General features: G+C 57.6%; 2 protein-coding genes across 3 annotated transcripts in view; one reads left to right on the plus strand and one right to left on the minus strand.

The window, feature by feature from the left end:
* Positions 1–4998, minus strand: part of LOC105817531 — an 8380-nt gene extending 3382 nt beyond the window's left edge. The window contains exons 1-2 of the mRNA XM_012653241.1: positions 4942–4998; positions 567–1167 (exon numbers count right to left, since the gene is read on the minus strand). Of these exons, the coding sequence (XP_012508695.1) occupies positions 567–1151 (585 nt within the window). The 5' untranslated portion in view covers positions 1152–1167; positions 4942–4998. The remainder of the gene's footprint in view (positions 1–566; positions 1168–4941) is intronic.
* A 3956-nt stretch (positions 4999–8954) lies between these two features.
* The window catches only part of MARK4 (MAP/microtubule affinity-regulating kinase 4), a 35883-nt gene continuing 27223 nt past the window's right edge, over positions 8955–17614 (plus strand). For both annotated transcript variants that reach the window (XM_012653410.1, XM_012653411.1), the window contains exons 1-6: positions 8955–9117; positions 13936–14136; positions 16098–16151; positions 16305–16353; positions 17071–17136; positions 17219–17346. In XM_012653410.1, coding sequence (XP_012508864.1) covers positions 9067–9117; positions 13936–14136; positions 16098–16151; positions 16305–16353; positions 17071–17136; positions 17219–17346 — 549 coding nt within the window. In that variant the 5' untranslated portion in view covers positions 8955–9066. The remainder of the gene's footprint in view (positions 9118–13935; positions 14137–16097; positions 16152–16304; positions 16354–17070; positions 17137–17218; positions 17347–17614) is intronic.

Consider the following 17614-nt stretch of genomic DNA (forward strand, 5'->3'; position numbering starts at 1 on the left):
CCAGGCCCTGATCTCCTACTTTAGAGCCATGAGACAATAGGGTTCTGCTGTCCTGAGCCGCCCAGTTTGTGGTCCTTTGTCATGGCAGCCCTGGGAAACGAAGACAGGTGGTGATGGATTGGGGGGTGCAGGTGGGGGTGAGGCGGAGGCTGGGCCTGGGGGTGAGTTTGAAGGTAAAAGTTTGGATGTGAGTTGAGAGACGGATGAAGCTGAAGGTGCAGGTTGGGGAGCGGGGTTTGGGATTAGGCTGGAGTTAGGGTTGGGGTTCAGGGCGGGACAGAAAAGGAAAAGGGATTGGGGGTGGGGGAGGAGGGGCCAGGCTGGGGTGGGCATGGGGAGGGGTGGAGCCTGGAGGTTGTGGGGCCATAAGGTTGAAAGGGGATGAGGTCAAGTTCAAGGTTGGGGGGAAGGGGGTTGACATCGGGGGTAGGGAGGGGATCAGAGGAGATGGGACCAAAGTTGGGGTGCTGGACGTGGAGGTGAGGTTGAAGATGGCAGGTGGGGGGAAGGCTAGATTGGGGGGGAGGCTGGGATGGGCTCAAGTATGGAGACCAGGGCAACCAGGCTGGGGATGGAAACAGGCGCCGTGATTCTCCCAGGTCCAGGTCAGGCAGGGCCTCCGACTCACCCGACAACGGCTCCTTCATCTTTGGGGGCTCCGGGACCTTGGGCGGGGGTTCAGGAGCTGCCTCGCCCGCAGGCACCACTCTTTCCGCCAGGGATGCACGCCGGGGCTTGGGCCCGCGCCCCAGCCTCAGGAAGGCCAGTCTCCGGGCCGCCTCCCCGGCTGTCTCCTCGTCACCTTGGGCTCGGGTCCCCTGAAGCCGGGCCAGGAGGCCAAAGTCTGCCGAGCTCCTGCGTAACCCCGGTGGCAGCACACGGCCCAGGAAAGAGCGGGGCTGCCCATCCCCAGGGCTGCCTGCCCGCCTGCCCGGGGCCCAGCCCAGCTGGAAGGGGGCCAGGCCTGCCAGCTTCTCCAGGGTGGTGCGGCGACGGCAAGATGTTCCATTGGGCAGCGTCCCCAGCTCCCCCGCCTCTTCTTCTTCCAGCCCAGAAACTTCTTCAAAGGGGTTCTGAGAGGACCTCTGGGGCAGGGTCCCCGCACGGGGCACCTTAGGGTCTGCCACCCCTAGACTCTTCAGGATGGGCATCTTCACAGGTGGGGACCTGGAGGAAAAACAATGACCATCGACGGTGTTGGTGACAATGGTGGTGTTGGTGACAACGCCTCTGTAGATGGGGCACTTGAGTGTGTGTGTACCGGGCACAGGTCTGAGCACTTCATAATTCCCTGAATCTGCACACTCCAATGAGATGGCGACTGTTATTATGCCCATTTTGCAGATGAGGAAATAGAGGCTCAGATAGGCAAAGGCGCTTGCCTAGGGTCCCACAGGAATTCGGGGACAGAGCCAGGATTTGCACTTGGACCATCTGATTGCAGAGCTCAGGTTCCCTCCCCTGAGCACAAACGCTCAGACCCTTTCCCTGCCTCCCTCCTGCCCTGACGCCTGCAGGACTCGGGATCTTAGTCCGTCCTCCTGCTCCGTGAAGAAACAGGCTCAGAGCCAGGAAGGCTGTCTCCCAGGGTGGCACAGCCCACCAAGGGCAGAGGCTGCATGAGGACCCAGGCCCACCGTCTCCCCAGACATCCGGGCCAGACTCCCAGGCACCTGCCTCAACCCTCCACCCCCTCTTGTCCCCTGTCCGGTTAGGACGCCCTGTCGTCTCTGCCTCGTTCATTCCTTCAGTAAAAACTTACTGGAAAACAGCTAGAATAGGCAAATCCTTAGAGACAGAGAGGAGAGTCGTGATGCCTAGGGCGGGGAGTGGCTGCTGATGGGGACGGGTTTCCTTCTGGGGTGACAAAGATATTCTGGAACTAGACAGAAGTGATGATTGCACAACGTCGTGAGTGCACTAAAGGCCACTGAATTGTACACTTCGAAATGGCTTAAATGGGCCGTGTGCAGTGGCTCCCGCCTGTAATCCTAGCACTTTGGGAGGCCGAGGTGGGAGGATGGCTTCAGGCCAGGAGTTCAAGACCAGCCTGAGCAAGAGTGCGAGCCCTCTTTTCTACAAAAAATGGAAAAATTAGCCGGGCATGGTGGCGCATGCCTGTAGTCCCAGCTACTCGGGAGGCTGAGGCAGGAGGATCGCTTGAGCCCAGGAGTCTGAGATCGCAGTGAGCTATGGTTGCATCACTCATTGCACTCCAGCCTGGGCAACAGAGTGAGACCCTGCCTCAAAAGCATAAATAAATAAAATGGTTTAAAAGGGTGAATTTTATGTTATGTGTATTTTACCACAATTAAAACAAACAAACAAAAAAACTTTGGCATTTATTTACCATGGGCCCAGCCCTGTGCAGGCACGGAGGACACAGCAGTGGCCAAAGCAGACCCAGTCCCTGCCCAGGCAGGGCTCACGGCTTCCTGAGTCCTGCCCATCCCATCTCCTAAGTCTCTCTCTCCAGTCCGCTGTCCCTTCTCTCACTCCCTTCCCACTGCCCACGTCCCTGCCCCAGCCTCCTCCCTGGTCTCCAGCCTCTGGTCTTGGCACCTCCAGTCCACGTTTGATGACCTTGATAAGTCACAAACCTGCCCCTCCCCTTCTCCTAACCCTTCCATGGCTCCCCAGTGCCCGTGGGACAAAGCTCAGGCCCCTCACCCACAGCCTGCGTGGCCCGGCAGCTGCCCATGAACTAGCAGAGCCCCATTGGTGCTTCAGGACTCAGTCTCAATGCCCCCCTCCTCCGGGAAGCCTTCCCTGATTCCCAGGCTCCTTCAGCCCGTGGGCTCCCTCATCCCACCCCTGCCTGTTTCAGGTCGTCACTGCCTGGGGACAGCTCTGTGTTCCCCACTGGACTGTGAGCCCCAGGAGGGCAGGGCTGGGGGCGTCTCAGTCACCACTATGTATGTTCCCAGCTCCCAGCACAGGACAGGCACGCGGGGAACGGGTGCTACACAGAAAACGAAGGAAGGAAGGAGGCAAGACAGTTCGTTCCTTGGGTGGGAAGGAGGCACGGCGAGTCCACCTGAGAGAGGTCAGGAGGAAGTTGGCCACACACAGGGCCTTGAATGCCGTGACAAGGGATGTCGTCTTTCCCCCACGGGCCCTGGGGAGCCATGGAAGGGCAATTTTTAAAATGGTGAAATAATCCAAACATTCTGAAAAGTACAGAAAACAAACTTAATATACACCTCTGTGCTTGCAATCTTACCCACATCTAATGCAAACATTTGCTGTATTGGGTTCGGGTTTATTTAAAGGAAAAATGCGCTGCAGCCTCCCGCTGTCTCTCACCGCCCCGCTCGCTCCAGCCTTCTCCCAGGAAAACCAGCATTCGGAATACGCTGTCCGTCTGTCTAAGCAGATCTTTAGCCCATGCTACATAGACTTGTATCCAGAAATAATATATTGTTTTACATGGTTTCCAGCTCTCTCTGAATGGTGCCATACTGTTTGGGTCCTGCAATGGTGCTTTTATAAATTGTTTCGCTCACATCATGAACTTGCAACACGAGCTTGATCCTTGTCTAGCCATATGGCTCTAGTTCACATACTTTAAGTGCTACATGATATTCCACTGTAAGACTAGGACAAAATTGTGCAAATAAAGCGCCAGATGTTTCCTCTGAGCTGTTGCTTCTCAACCCTGCTGTTCCTAGAAACACGGTCCCCAATCCCGCTCCAGCCTCCATGGGTCCCTACCCCCAGGGAGGCAGCCACCTTGGCGACCCCTAGCCTGCAGCCCCCATGGCTGCGTGTGATCAATACCCCCCAAGCACGCACACTGTCCCCACACTGATTCCTCTGACTTTCATCTTGCAAACTGGCCTCCACGTGCCTCTTCCCAGAATGGCTCCAGCACGCCCCCAAAACTGTCTCCACCTCCACCCCAAAATTGCAGGTTCCAATTTCCCTCCAACTGAAGTCAACGTTGTCCAAACTAGGTCTGAGATTCTCCCGCCTGGCTCCAACATCCCCCCGCCACCACTACACTAGATCCGATACCCCGAAACTATTTCCAGCACCCCCAAACCTGGCTGCAACGTTTTCCCAAAACTGGCCCCGATGTCTTTCCTCTTCCTGGCTCCAACACCGCCCTGCAAACTGGCTCTGACATCCTGCCCCTCCAGCCCCTCGTCTGCCTCCCGGTGCCCGGCCCCTGACTCACTTCCGAGGCATCCCTCAAGCCCCCAGCCTCCCGCTCCGCAGGATGTCTTGGCCACCAGAGCTTCCCTCCTCCGGCCCCTCCTCCTCTTCCTCGCTGCCAGCCTTTCCCCCAAGTCCCAAACCCTCTGCGCAGAGGCCCTGACCTCTGTTTGCAGAATCTGTCCCCTCCAGTCCCCCGCATCTGCATTAGAGAACCATCCTGACACATTGTGTGTCCCCAAGCCCAACTCCAGCTGCTGCAAGCCCAGTCCTGTCATCGTCCTGTCATCGTCCCAGCCCGCTGCAAGCCCATCCACATCTCCGGTTCCAACCTGTCCCCTGTCTTCCCACTGAATCTCCAACCCAGCTCTTGCCGCTGTCTCCCATGTCTGAGACCCCATTTCTTGGGCTGGATTGGAGTAAGCACCCAATGCCTTCCTGGCCTTGGTCTTCCCACCTGGGCTCAGAGGGGATCAGACCCAACGTCGTCTCATCTCTCTTCTCCCTTGGTGGTTCCAAGCTCCCCAAGGTTCCCTCGAAGCCTCTCTGAGGCCCCAGAGTCCCCAGGGTCTCGTCTGCACCGTCCTCCTGCTCCATCTCCTCTCTGCCCTCTCGCCGGCACCCTCCTGGGGTCAGGCCCCCGATTCTCTCTTTGCCCCCAGCCTCTCCTGGGTTCAAGACCCAGGTTCTCCTGAACTCCGGGCCAGTCCCACTCCGGGCAGCGCCTCTTCCCCAGAGGGACTCGGGGGGTGTGAATCCTTCCCCGGCCCCCAGCACACTCACCGCCGTCCTTCGTGCCTGTCCCTCTGGCCCTGCTGCTGTCCTGTCTCCAGGCTACTTCTGCCAGGACTGCCAAGAGCTTAGATCTGAAGGTGGGGGTGCTCGGAGGAGGACAATTTCCTGTCAGGAAACCCCACCCTCTCTGGGGCCAGGGGCAGGAAGGAGTCATTATCTGTCTGCGCTTTCAGGCCAGGCTACAGTTGGGCTGGGGAGCAGGAAGCCCACAGCACCCCGGCCTGCTCTTCACGCCTGCTCTTCACGCCTCCCAACGCCACACCACCACCCTGGGCACCCCGAGAGACTCCCTGTGCTGGACTAGAGCCCAAAGCTGCTGTCCAGCCTGCAAGCCCTGAGGCCTCTGGACCAGAGGAGGGTGGGAGGGGCGTACCTGCCATGGGGCGAAGCCCTCAAGGGAAGTTCTGCTGGGCCCAAAGGCTGGGGTTGGGGCCAGATGGGGGTGGCACTGGAACACCTCTGGAACTCTCATTCTCTTTGCCCCAAAGCCCCTGCCCCAGGTCTCCGCGTGGTCCCCTCCTGATGTCTCAGCTCTGTCGCGCCTTCCTCGGCTCCTCTGGGTCCCCTCTCTCCCAGGGATGTCACTCTGATATGCCAATTCCTTTGTAGCACCTTCCACAATCTGAAGTTATCAGAGGCATCTGGCTTCCTCGCAGATTCTCAGGACTGTCCCTCCCACCGAAATGTAAATTCAGCAAGGGGACTCCAGGTCAGGTCGCATCCCTAGCTGCCTGCCTGGCCCACAGCAGGCGCACAGTGGGGACTTGTGAAAGGATTGTATCAGTGGGGACGGAGTGGTGGCACTGAGGACAGGAGGGGGTCTGGGGTGGGCTTCTGCCACAGTGAAGGTCCACACGGCGGGTGTAGCTGGGGCTGGGGCTGGGTGGGGCCTCGTGTGCGGTTGGGTGTGGGAGTTAGGGTTACTTTTAAAGGCTGGGTTTTGGGTTTAGGCACAACCGGAGAGGGAGGAGGGCTCACCAGCCTAGGCAAACTTGGGGCTGGGGTCCGCATTAGGATCGCAGCTCCTCCCCCAATCCCAGCAGATGGGGAAGCGACCCAGGGTTAAGATTCAAAGGGCTGAAGTCTTCAGTTGAAGACTGAATTCCCCTCCCCCAGGCTGTGGGGGAGGGGCTGGTTAGGTGGCCAAAAGGGGAGGGGGAGGAACAGGCCTCGACCCCCTTTCCCCGTGGTCATCAGTGGCTTGTCGTGGGCTGTAATCGCTGTCAGACCTCCCCCCTTTTTTAATTTAATTTTTTTATTAAGATGTAATTCACATGCCATAAAATTCACTCTTGTAAACCATACAGTCCAGTGGGTTTTAGTATATTCATAAAGTTGTGGCGAGCATTGCCGCTATCTAATTCCCGAACATTTTCATCACCCCAAAAAGTAAACCCCCACACCATTAGCAGTCGCTCCCAGTTACTCCCCGCCCCCCAGGCCCTGCAACCACTCGTCCCCTTCCTGTCTCTGTGGAGCTGCCTGTTCTGGATGTTTCATGGAAATGGGATCATACACACTGTGGCCTTTTGTGACTGGCTCCTATCACTTACAGCACAATGTTTTCAAGATTTATCCATTTATAGCCGTCCCTCTGTAAGCCTCAGTCCCCTCATCTGGGAAATGGGGTGGGGACAGCGCTGGGGACAGGGGAGCGAGGCAGTGCCGTGTGGGGAGGTGCTGATGTGTGCAGGGAGGTGATCTGCTGTCCCCTTGTGGCGCAGGGAGAACTACAGCTCTCAGTGCCGGGGCTGGGACATGGTTGGGGGGCGTCAGCCCCTCCATCCCATCCCCAAGACCCCATTCCTCACCCTGCAGGGCCCTTGGGTGCTTCTAGAACACTATCCTGAACTCCTCCCTCTCTGCTTCCATCCCTGAGACTCCTCAGGCCCCATTTGCTAAGTAAGAATAAGAATGTCCCTACGTAGGAAGTTCTAATCTGACACCCTGTGAAGCGCTTTACTTATATATTTTCATTGATTTGTCGCAGCCTGAGGTTGCTACTATTATTATTCAGGGACAGGAAACCATAGTGGTTAAAAGTCCAAGTTCTGGAGTTTGGGGGCACTTGGAGTTCAAATCCCAGCCCTGCCACTCACTAGTTGTGTGTCCTTCAGATGTGACTTTTCTTCCTTGGGCCTCTGTTTCCTCATCTGTAAATGGGGTTGATAACGATGCGCCCCATCTCATGGAGTGGCAGGAAGGATAAAGTGCTCAGGGCCTGGCAAAGGGGAAGCCTCCATGCCTCTATGTAGGTGATAGTTTCAACCAGTTAATGTTCAACAACCAGCTCTCTGCCGCTGGGAGTTGGAGAGCCTTGATTTGCAGCACTGGCCAATTTCCATGGTGTAAATATTCCCATGGTAGCTAATTTCAGGCTACAGAGGTGATGTCGTTCAAAGCGTTTTTGGAGGAGAGGCGCACAGTAGCCCACCATTATATGGTAGTTTCACTATGCAGATAAAATACACGTAAATAACCTCACGATCGTAGATAATAGTAAATGTAGCCAAATAATTTGGACATGATGAGTATGTATTACCTGTACTATTAATACAATTTATTTAATTGTATGTTTGCATAATTTAATTTCTAACAATGGCTGTGGTTAACAACCAGTTCCAAAATTCCTGAGACTGTAACAATCAGCTTGTTTGGCAATCAGCTCGCCTGAGCCAGCTCCAGCACACTCCCGTTACCAACACACCCATTCTTTTGAAAGGGAAACTGAGGCCCAAGAAGGTGGTCAGATAGACAGGGGCAGGGGCCGGGCAGGGCACAGACCCCATCCCAGGACTGTGTGATTCGGGGCCAGGACTACACAAAGCCCCTTTCGTTCATCCTACCCTGGTCTAGAGGGCACGGGCGGCCCCCACAGCACCGTGTGGCTTCGGCAAGGTCTGAGTGTGCCCATCTGGAGAGCGGCTGTGTCCTGTAGGTGACACCCCGCACGGGGTTCCTCTGCCCCTGCATCAACCCTGCCAGAGAGTCCCATGCGGGTCCTTCTCCTCATTTTACAAACTGGAAAAGTGAGGCCCAGAAAGCACAAGTTCCTGCCCCCAGGTCCTACAGCCGGACAGAAAGGGTCCTCAGGCCCCAGCTGGGGTGCAGCGGAGAGGACACTGCGGCCCCAGCCCTGGGGTCTGGAGCTGTGGGGGGCGAGGCAGCATCACTAGGGAGGTCAGCCAGCCTCTGCAGCGGCCACCCCTCCGCACCCGTAGGCCTCTGTGCAGAGCTTCGTGGGCCCCACGACTGGGGAGAGGGTGGGCCGGGAGTGAGGGTGTGGGGCGCCCGGGTCCTGCCCCACAGATCTCTGCGTCTCTGTGTGTATCTCTTTGTCTCTTTCTGTCTCTCTCTCTCAGTCTTTGTTTCTCTGTCTCTGCAGCTCTCGGTCTCTCTGCACCTCCCACACTCTGTCTTTTGCTCCCTGCGTTTGTCCCTCTTTCTGTCCTCCTTCGACTCTGTTCACCCTGCCGTGTCTCTGCGCTTCCCTCCTGTCTCCGTGTCTCTCTGTCCCTTTGTATCCCCGTCTCTTTCTGTGTGTCTCTGTCTCTACGTCTCTCACTACTTTCTCTGCGTCTCTGGCGCTCTGCCCCGGCGTTTCTCTCCCCTTCTCTCTTCGCCCGTGAGTCGCCACCGTCCTGTGGGAACACGCTCCCCACCAGCGCGCCCAGACCTGCCTCCGCCCCCAGAGCCCCCGGCCAGCCCGGGCCTGCGCCTTTAAGGGCCGGCGGCGGGGGGCGGGGTCTCGGCGGCCCCGCCCTGGCCACCCCTCCCCCTGACGTCCCTTCCTCCCCGGCCCCTCCGCCGCCTCCCTCCGCCACCGCCCGGGCCGGCTCCGCGCCCCCTCCGCGGCCCCCACCAGCCCGCCAGCCCGACTGCCCGCCGCCCCCATGGCGTCCGGGGCCCCAGCTGCGCGGGGCCACTAGGACCCTCGGCGTCCCCTCCCCTCCCCCGCCCTGCCCCCTCTTCCGCGGCGCGGATTCGGGCGTTCACGGCGCCCAGCTTTTGAGCTCGCGTCCCCAGGCCGGCGGGGGGGGAGGGGAAGAGTGGGGACCCCAGGATCCCCGCCCCCCCCACCCGGCCGCCCTTGCCCCCCGGGACCCGGAGAAGATGTCTTCGCGGACGGCCCTGGCCCCGGGCAACGATCGGAACTCGGACACGGTGAGTGGGGCCCGGCCCCTTGGGGAGCCCTGGCTGGGTCCGGCCGCCAAACCTCTTGCCCCGCCGTGTCCCTCACCCCGCGAGCCCCTACTCGCGATTCCCGGGCTCGACCCGGCTCGCCACCTCCTGACCCCCTCCCGGACTTCCGTGCCGCTCGGCCCTCCCCACCTCCTCAGCCCAGCCCGACCCCTGGGGGCGCCCCTCTCTGGGGACCCCTGTCTTGTCCCCGTGCAGACCGCTTCCGCTCGGGACTCTTCCCTCCAGGAAGCCCCCTCCCCTGCTTCCAGGAGCCCCTCCCTTCTCTGGCGTGTTCTGAGCCCTTTCCCCTCCAGGCCGTCTGCTTCCGACAACTCGCCCCTCCCGGATTTGCAGGGCCCCTGACCCCCCAAGGCCCAGCCCCGGCCCTCTCCCGGCAAGGCCTGGCCCGGTCCTGCCTCTGGGCCGGCCTTCCTCGTCTGAGGCTGGGAGCCGGTCCCCCAGGGCCCCCCCTCTCACTCTGGCCCTCTGCCCCTCCAGGACCCACCCTGCCCCCGTGGGCGCCCTCGCAGGAGGGTTTCCGCCTTGCCTGGGCCCAGGGCCTCTCCTGGCTTCTTCAAGGTCTCTCCATGCCCAGGCCTGGTCCCCATCTTCCGAGCAGCCTCGTCCCCGGATCCCAGCACCCTGGGGCCCCCAGATGCCACCTGGACCCTCTCTGGTCTCCTCCTCTCCCAAGAAGCCTGGGCCTCCAACCTCCGGGCCCCCACCCAGCCCAGGCTGGGATTTCTAGGCCCTGGACCAGTCCGACTTCGGGCCTCCTCCTCCCTGTGTCAACTCCTCAGCCTCGGGCAAGCCCCCTCCCCAAACCCCAGCCTCCCGACCTAGGACCTCCTTCCTAGGCCGAGCCAGGCCCCTTCCTCCTAGGCCACCATCCTTTCTCCTGCCCCAGGGCCTCCCCCTTCCTCACTGGGGGTCTGGCCTCCTGAGGAAGCCCCCTCCTCAGCTCACGGGGCCTGGCCCCACATCCTTTTTCCAGAAGACTCCTGGACTTGAAGTCTGTGGTCTTGCCCTGGCTTTAAGCCTCTTCTCTTAGGGTCAATCTGTTGGAATCTTCTCCCCAAATTCCTAGACCTCTTGACTTCCCATAAGGCTCAGCCCTTATTCCTCGAGGCTACCCCTTGCCCAGGAAGCCCCTTCCCCCACAGGCGCTGCCCCCAGCCCCTTTTCTGGTTTTAAGGATTGCTCCCAGGATCCCCCCTCTCTGATTTCTAGGAGATTCCCCCAAGTCCCAGGGATTCCTGGCCTCTGATTTCCCCTGTCCCCACGGCTTCGTCACTTCTTCCATTCCTGGACTCCCCTGCCCCTACACTGCAACCCGGATAATCCGAGGGAGACCCCACTCCCCCGCCATGTCCCATGTTTCTGATCACTCTAAGTGCTTCTAAAGACCCGCCCCCCAGCCATTCCCAGCCCTCTCTCCAGTGGAGGTCTTTGTCCCTTTTGCCCAGGCCTTCTGCCAGGTCCCTGCGCCCTCCCCTGCCTCCCCCACCCCAGGTCCCCACCAGAGAGATTTATCTTCGCCCCTTGTTCATCTCGCGGGACCCTCCCCCGCCCCCCATCATTGCTGCGGGCCAGACACCAGGTTGGAGTGTGATGAAATGCCCACCCACCTGCCTTCCCTGGTCACTACTGGGAGGTGCCAGGGAGTCCCCAGTCCTGGGTTCAAATGCTGGCGCTGGTGGCTGGTTTGCCTGTGCCCTCAGACAACTGGTTCTCCCTTTCTGAGCCTCAGTTTCTGGCCCTGGAAAATAGGGGTGAGCGCTCGAGTCCCTCGGAAGGCTGCTCAGCCTGGGGGAAGCCTGGCACATGGGAAGTGCTCCACATGGTCGCTGCTGTTGGGACTGTGGATATGAGTCACATGGCCCGTGGATTCTCAAGCCAGGGCTGTCATTAGTTGTTGAGTGAGCTTGCAGATCCCCTCCCAGCTTGGAGCCTCAGTTTCCTTATCTCTAAGTGGGGTCGATGATAGCACCTCCTGCCAGGGGTGTGTTCGGGAGCCAACAGGATGATGTCAGTAAGGTGCACTGGGCCAGCATGTTGTAGCTGCTATTGTTGTCATTACTATTAGTCTAATTATTCAGGTGAACTTGGGTGAAACCCAGTTTCTGTCTCTCCCTAGCTGTGTGACCTCGGGCAAGTGACCTCATCTCTCTGAGCCTTGGTCTCCTTGTCTGTAAAATGGGGCTCACATGAAGACTCGGTGTCCCTTTGTTGTTAAGAAGTGTGCCGGGAGGGGATTTGAGGATGGCTAATCCCTTCTCTGTCCTCCACCTCTAGTCAAGAAGACATGCTTGTCAGTCCCGGCAGGGTGTCACCTGTCTGTCCTGGCATCTGAGGTTGTAACCCCTACCCCTGCTACCTGGTTACCATGGCCAAGGCCACTTGGGGTCATGCTCCCCCCTCCAAGTTCCAGGGCCCCCCACCAGGGGGCCAGCCTCCCTAGATTCCCTAGCAACAGGCCCCAGTGTTGGGGCACCAGCCGGGCAGGAGGGAGCCAGGCCAGCTGGTGGTACTGGCCAATTTTAGCTCCCGCCCCCAGCCCCTGGGGCCTTTGTCACCCATTGCCCCAGCTGCGCCCCCAGGGGTCCTGCAGCCATGCTGCCTTCCGTGGGGTGCCATCCCATCTGTAGTTGGCTTCCCTGCTGCCACCTGACAGGGAGTCTTCTCCAAGCCCTTATCTCGGGGGGGATGGGAGGCCCGTCGCCCTGATCGCCACCCCCCTCCCAGCCTCCCCTGGGAGGCAGCCTGGGGTGCGCCACCCCGGTGGGATGTGGGAAAGAGCCCCGTGCTCAGGAGCAGTCAGCAGGCCCAGGTTCGAATCCCAGGCACTCTGCTCCATCCTCCATCTGCCCTGTGACCTTGGGCAAGGTACTCCCCCTGCCTGAGCCCTGGGGTCCCTGTTGGGGAGTACAGATCATAGCCGGACCCAACTGGAGACCATGGGCCGCGGCCGCGTGTTCGGAGCCCCAGCAGCGGTGCTTGGTACTGCCCAGCCGTGGGGGGATTGTCTTCCTGCCCCTTGGGGATGAACTGTGTGACCTTCACAAGCCACCCTCTCTCCAAGGCTCAGTTTCTCTTCTTGGAGCTCGGAGGAGCAGGCGCTTCCCTCCGTGGGGATTAAATGTAGGGCCCTTGGCACGGGCTGCTTAATAGAAATGGATCGGGCACGTGCGGCATATAGCGGGGGGGAAAGTGAAGAGCTTCAACTCCAGGGCAGATTGTCTGGGTTCAGATCCCAGCTCTGGGCCTCAGTTTCCCCACCTGTAAAATGGGGGTGATAATGTGGTACGCGGCATCGTATTGCATAAGTGACCAGCACTCATTAAATGTTGCTTGTCACCGATATTAAGTGGCCTGGCGGAGACCAGAACCAGGCCCCGAGCCCACTGGCCACCTGGCCTTCTTTCTTCCTCGGCTCCCTTTGTTCGCGTGTTTGCTGCCCAGCCCTGGGACGGGGACAGGGGCAGAGCTGTCTTGTCCGGGGCCTCTGGCACCCTGGGCCCCAGCCCTGAAAGGGAGGCGCCGTCCCTGGGGCTCGCAATCAGGCCAGGGCAGCTCGGAGCAGGCAGGTGACGTGCGGGGGAGAGAGGCCCGGGAGGGACAGGACAGCAGGAACAGAGCGTCGGGGACAGGGACAGAGAGGAGCGGCGGTGTGGGAGACAGCAGGTCAGGGCGCGGATCAAGCGGCAGCGTTTCATGGGGCGGCGGAAGCAACAATGTTTCTCACGGAAGGAAGGTAACAATGACTCAACCAGGACTTCAGGGCAAAATGAAAGACTTGGTTACAGTGTTTGGAGCCCAATCTGGGGTGACAATGATTGGAATAAAATGTTAGGGACAGTAAACCGGGCATACAATGTTGACCTTTGGGTGTGGAGTAGAATTGGGGCTAGAGCAGAGACAGTGACCAATGGCCGGCCCAGTGCTGGCCGTGGCGGAGTGTTGAGTCCAGACCGAGCGTCGATGAGGGTTCAAAGCTGCAGCGTTTAGAACAAAATGTCGCGGAGATGACGGAGGCCCCGGGCAGGCATAGCTCCCCCACTTCGTTGCACTTCGCAGAGGTGGCATTTTTTTAACAAATGGAAGGTTTGTGGCAACCCTACGTCACGCAAGCCTCTCGGCACTGTCGTGCGCCGCCATGTGCTCACTGCGTGTCTGTGTCGCATCTTGCTAATTCTCACAATATTTCAAACTTCTTCACCGTGATTGCAGGCTGTGGTGATCTGTGACCACGATCTTTGATCATGACTCACTAAAAGTGCAGATGATCGTCAGCATATTTTAGCAATACAGTGTTTTTTAATTAATGTATGCTCATTTTTTTTTTTTAGACGTAATGCTATTGCACACTCAAGAGACTGTAGCATAGTTACGTTTATAACTTTTATATGCACTGGGAAACCAAAAAAATTCGAGTGGCTTGCTGTATTGCGATGCGATACTTTGTTGTGGTGGTCTGGAAACGAACCTGCCGTGTCTCCTAGGTAGGCTTGTAACTAAAAAAGGAAGTTGGGGGTAGACAGACTGCAGTGAGCGGTGAAGAAGAGGCCCAATGTCTGGGGACCCGGGTGCTGTCAATTTGGGAGACGCCGGGGCTTTTGTTCTCAGAGGCATCTTTTTGTAGAGACAGATGGAGCATCCAAAGCCATCACGGTTCTCTATGGCCTGAGTTTTAAAAGGGCCACAGGGGGGCTCGTGACCAGGGCTAGAGTTCATGGCCCCGGCCCATGGGTGCCACTGAAGGCGGGATTGGACAGCTCACGCTGCGTCTCCCCCACCCAGCATGGCACCTTGGGCAGTGGCCGCTCCTCAGACAAAGGGCCGTCCTGGTCCAGCCGCTCCCTGGGTGCCCGCTGCCGGAACTCCATCGCCTCCTGTCCCGAGGAGCAGCCCCACGTGGGCAACTACCGCCTGCTGAGGACCATCGGGAAGGGCAACTTTGCCAAAGTCAAGCTGGCTCGGCACATCCTCACCGGTCGGGAGGTGAGTACGGGGATGGGGCAGGCTCAGGACGGGACCCTGCAGCACCGGAGCCTCGGGGGAGGTTGGTAGAGATCAGGGTCGACCCTCATTTGCTGGGACAGGTTGTAATATCTCAGATTTTCCCAGAACAACCCCAGTGGGAAAAAGAGAACCGAATTTCAGACGTCCCTGGAATTATCTGTAGCACAGCGAGAGCCGCGTGTTGCATTGCTAAGGATGCACGTGGCCTTTGTGCGTCAACCTGCGGCTGTCTCCCTGTTTTAATGGTGGACTTTGGTTCCTTGAAATCTTCCAGTGATCTTGAGGATACACCGGGTTTATTCCTGTTGTGTTGTAGTTACACACAGCCTCAGTCTCCCCACCTTCCCTTCCAGAGTGGGCACCTGTGCTGAGTATGGCAATACTCTTTGCAGAGAGGGACCACCCAGACCTCATGACCTAGATATGAAGCCTCTAACTCACACTTAAATGAAAACAAAGATGGTGGGTGGTTTCATGATTTCCTCTGCACTCCCCTTCAACTTTCGAGAAATGACTGGAGCAATTTCTTCTCCCCTACCTTCATGCTGTCTCCACCATACGCACAAAAGACACCAGGCCCCGAGAGTTTTATGGGCAAATTCTACCAAACATTCAGATGTTATGCCGATTCTTCCAGAGACTAAAGAAAGAGGTTCCACCGCCCAGCTGATTTTTATGTGCTAGCTTGGCCGTAAGAGCAAAAACAGACAAGAAACAAAATTACAGGCCGGTCTTACGCTCGAACATAGATACAAATATCTTAAAATATTAACTAGAATCTGGCGAATCAGTAAAAGAAATGCTGTATGGTAACAAAGCTGGGTTTATCTCAGGAATGCAAAGTTCTTTTTCATTTGACAATTTATTCATGTACTTCACCACATTCCCAGACTAAAGGAGAGAAACCATATGATCGTCTCAATACTGGCATAAAAAGTGTTTGACAAATTTTTTAAAAACCCATTCGTGAGAATATGAGGGAAGCTGGGGACCCTCTCCCCCACAGACACATCATTCTCCATATGTGGATCTCGCACAGGACTCCAGGGGGTTCTGAGAGGACCAGCTTCTAAGGGAACAAGGCCTCCCAGGGGAAGAGTTCTTTAATCCAGTAGATCTGGGGGGTTTGGGGACGTGGCCCCAAAACCCTTCGGGCAAACTATATAGACCCAGGGCTGGATTAAGACTATTAAAGGTCGTTCACTACTGAAAAACGTACACTGCTCTACCCCAGTGTGTAATTCAAAGTAAAAACTTACCCAATAACATTCTGATTTTTCCTCCTGTGCTGTCTCAAAGCTCTTTAAAAATATATATGTGTATTTTAAAGTTTTAAGTGTTTAAGAGGTAGACTTTATCAGAACGCATAAGTTCAAATCCAGCCCACAACTTACTAGCCATGTAACCTTGGCAAAGTGACTGAACCGCTCTGTGCCTCAGTTTCCCCACTTGTAAAATGGGAATAATCCTAGCACTCATAGGGTTGTCGGGAGGGATTAAAAGAGTTCTTATTGATAAAGCACATAGACCACAGACTGAGTGCTCAGTAAATGTTAGCTGGTTGTTTATTATTCCACAGTTCATGTGTTCAGAACAAAGATGTGATGAACAAATGATCTGAGATGCCCTAACAAAGGGATCCCCTCAAGATCTTGGTCACCCTAACACAGGCCTCTGGAACAGACTCGTCCCGGCCCTACCATGGAATAGGGGATATTTTGTTGCAGAAGTAAGGGTAGCATTGGAGATGGCGGGAAGAGCATGTGCAAAGGCCCTGAGGCCCAAGTTCCCCCATCCACTAGGAATGGCCCAGATTGAGGGCTCTTCTGGGAGAGGGGGCAAAGGAATGATATCCGAGCATGATGTGAGTTGGGGAACCTCCCCCCACATCAAGGGCCCCTGGTACCTTGACCTTCCCCGTTTCTTTCCTCCACCTCTAGGTCGCCATCAAGATCATCGACAAAACCCAGCTGAACCCCAGCAGCCTGCAGAAGGTGAGGCCCAGGGAGAGGCAGCAGAGTGGGGGCCAGGTTCCGGGGACAGCCGGGTGACCTGCCCAACCCCTCCTGCTTCGGCCTGGCATGGGAGAGGATCCCCCAAACCACCCGCCCTCACTCTTCTCTGTCTTCCTTTCCGGCCGGGCCCAGCTGTTCCGAGAAGTCCGCATCATGAAGGGCTTAAACCACCCCAACATCGGTGAGGAGGGGAAGGGGGCGGGATCAGAGGCAGGCGACCACCCAGGGCGCTAGGGAAAGGACAGAATTGGGGTGGGAGGGCCGTGGGCAGTGATTATAAAATAGTTAGAGAGACCTCGTTTCTCATAGTAGCATCACTGCTGTGTGATCTTGAGCAAGTCACTTAACCTCTCTGAGCCTTTCTTCCTCTTGCTGGAGTGGGGGTGAGAAGAGGGCTTATTACAAGGTCACTGTGAGAATCGGATACGATCATGCATCGAAATGCTTAGTTCAGGCCTGAGCTACGGGAGCTGGTCTGGGCCTTTTCATCACTAGCGACATCATCATCATTGTCGTTGTCATTAGTCAGAGCGGGGAGAGGGGTCTTCACTGAGACAAGCAGAGTTTAGCCTGTCCTGGATGTGGCCGCAGCATTCGTTCGTCCATTCATTCATGGACTCGGTAAATACTGACTGAGCGGCTGCTGTGTGCGGGCGCCGGGGCACGGCAGTAAACAGGCACAAATCCCTGGCCTCGAGCTGATGTTCTTGTGCGAGACCAGGTGGAAAAGGTGGCAAAGTGAGGCTGAGGAGTTCGGGAAATCTGGCCATCAGTAGGGAGCCATGGAGGGTTCCTGAGTAGGGGTAATATGGTTGGCACATCCCCGTAGTTACTAAGTAGAGGTGGGGGGGTTCTTCCCACCTAACCCCCTGCCCCCGCACCACCCCGGCCGTTGCAGTGAAGCTCTTCGAGGTGATCGAGACTGAGAAGACACTGTACCTGGTGATGGAATACGCAAGTGCCGGTGAGACCCCACCCCTCCCCTGCCTCCATCCTCCCTTGACCCCCGCACCGCTTCCCTGACCCTACCTGCCTCTGCCCTGCAGGAGAAGTGTTTGACTACCTCGTGTCGCACGGCCGCATGAAGGAGAAGGAAGCCCGAGCCAAGTTCCGACAGGTCAGGGGCAGGGCTGAGGCTGGGGCGGAGGCGGGTGCCTGGGTCCCTGGGGGGAGGGTCTGAGAGCTGGGTGTGGTCTGGGCTGGCCAGGGACGTGCGGATGGGGCTTAAATCTGGGTGTCGGTGAAGGTGCAGAGTTGGGTGTCCATGGACATGCAATCGCCCAGGTGTGAGGGTATCCAGGTGTAGGTGTGCCCAGGTGTGAGGGTACGCAGGTGATGTGTGCCCAGGTTTGAGGGTACGCAGGTATGGGTGTGCCCAGGTGTGAGGATATGCAGGTGATGTGTGCCCAGGTGTGAGGGTATCCAGGTGTAGGTGTGCCCAG

The sequence above is a fragment of the Propithecus coquereli genome, unplaced genomic scaffold (assembly GCF_000956105.1).
Source record: "Propithecus coquereli isolate 6110/MARCELLA unplaced genomic scaffold, Pcoq_1.0 Scaffold42, whole genome shotgun sequence".
NCBI classification, from domain to species: domain Eukaryota; kingdom Metazoa; phylum Chordata; class Mammalia; order Primates; family Indriidae; genus Propithecus; species Propithecus coquereli.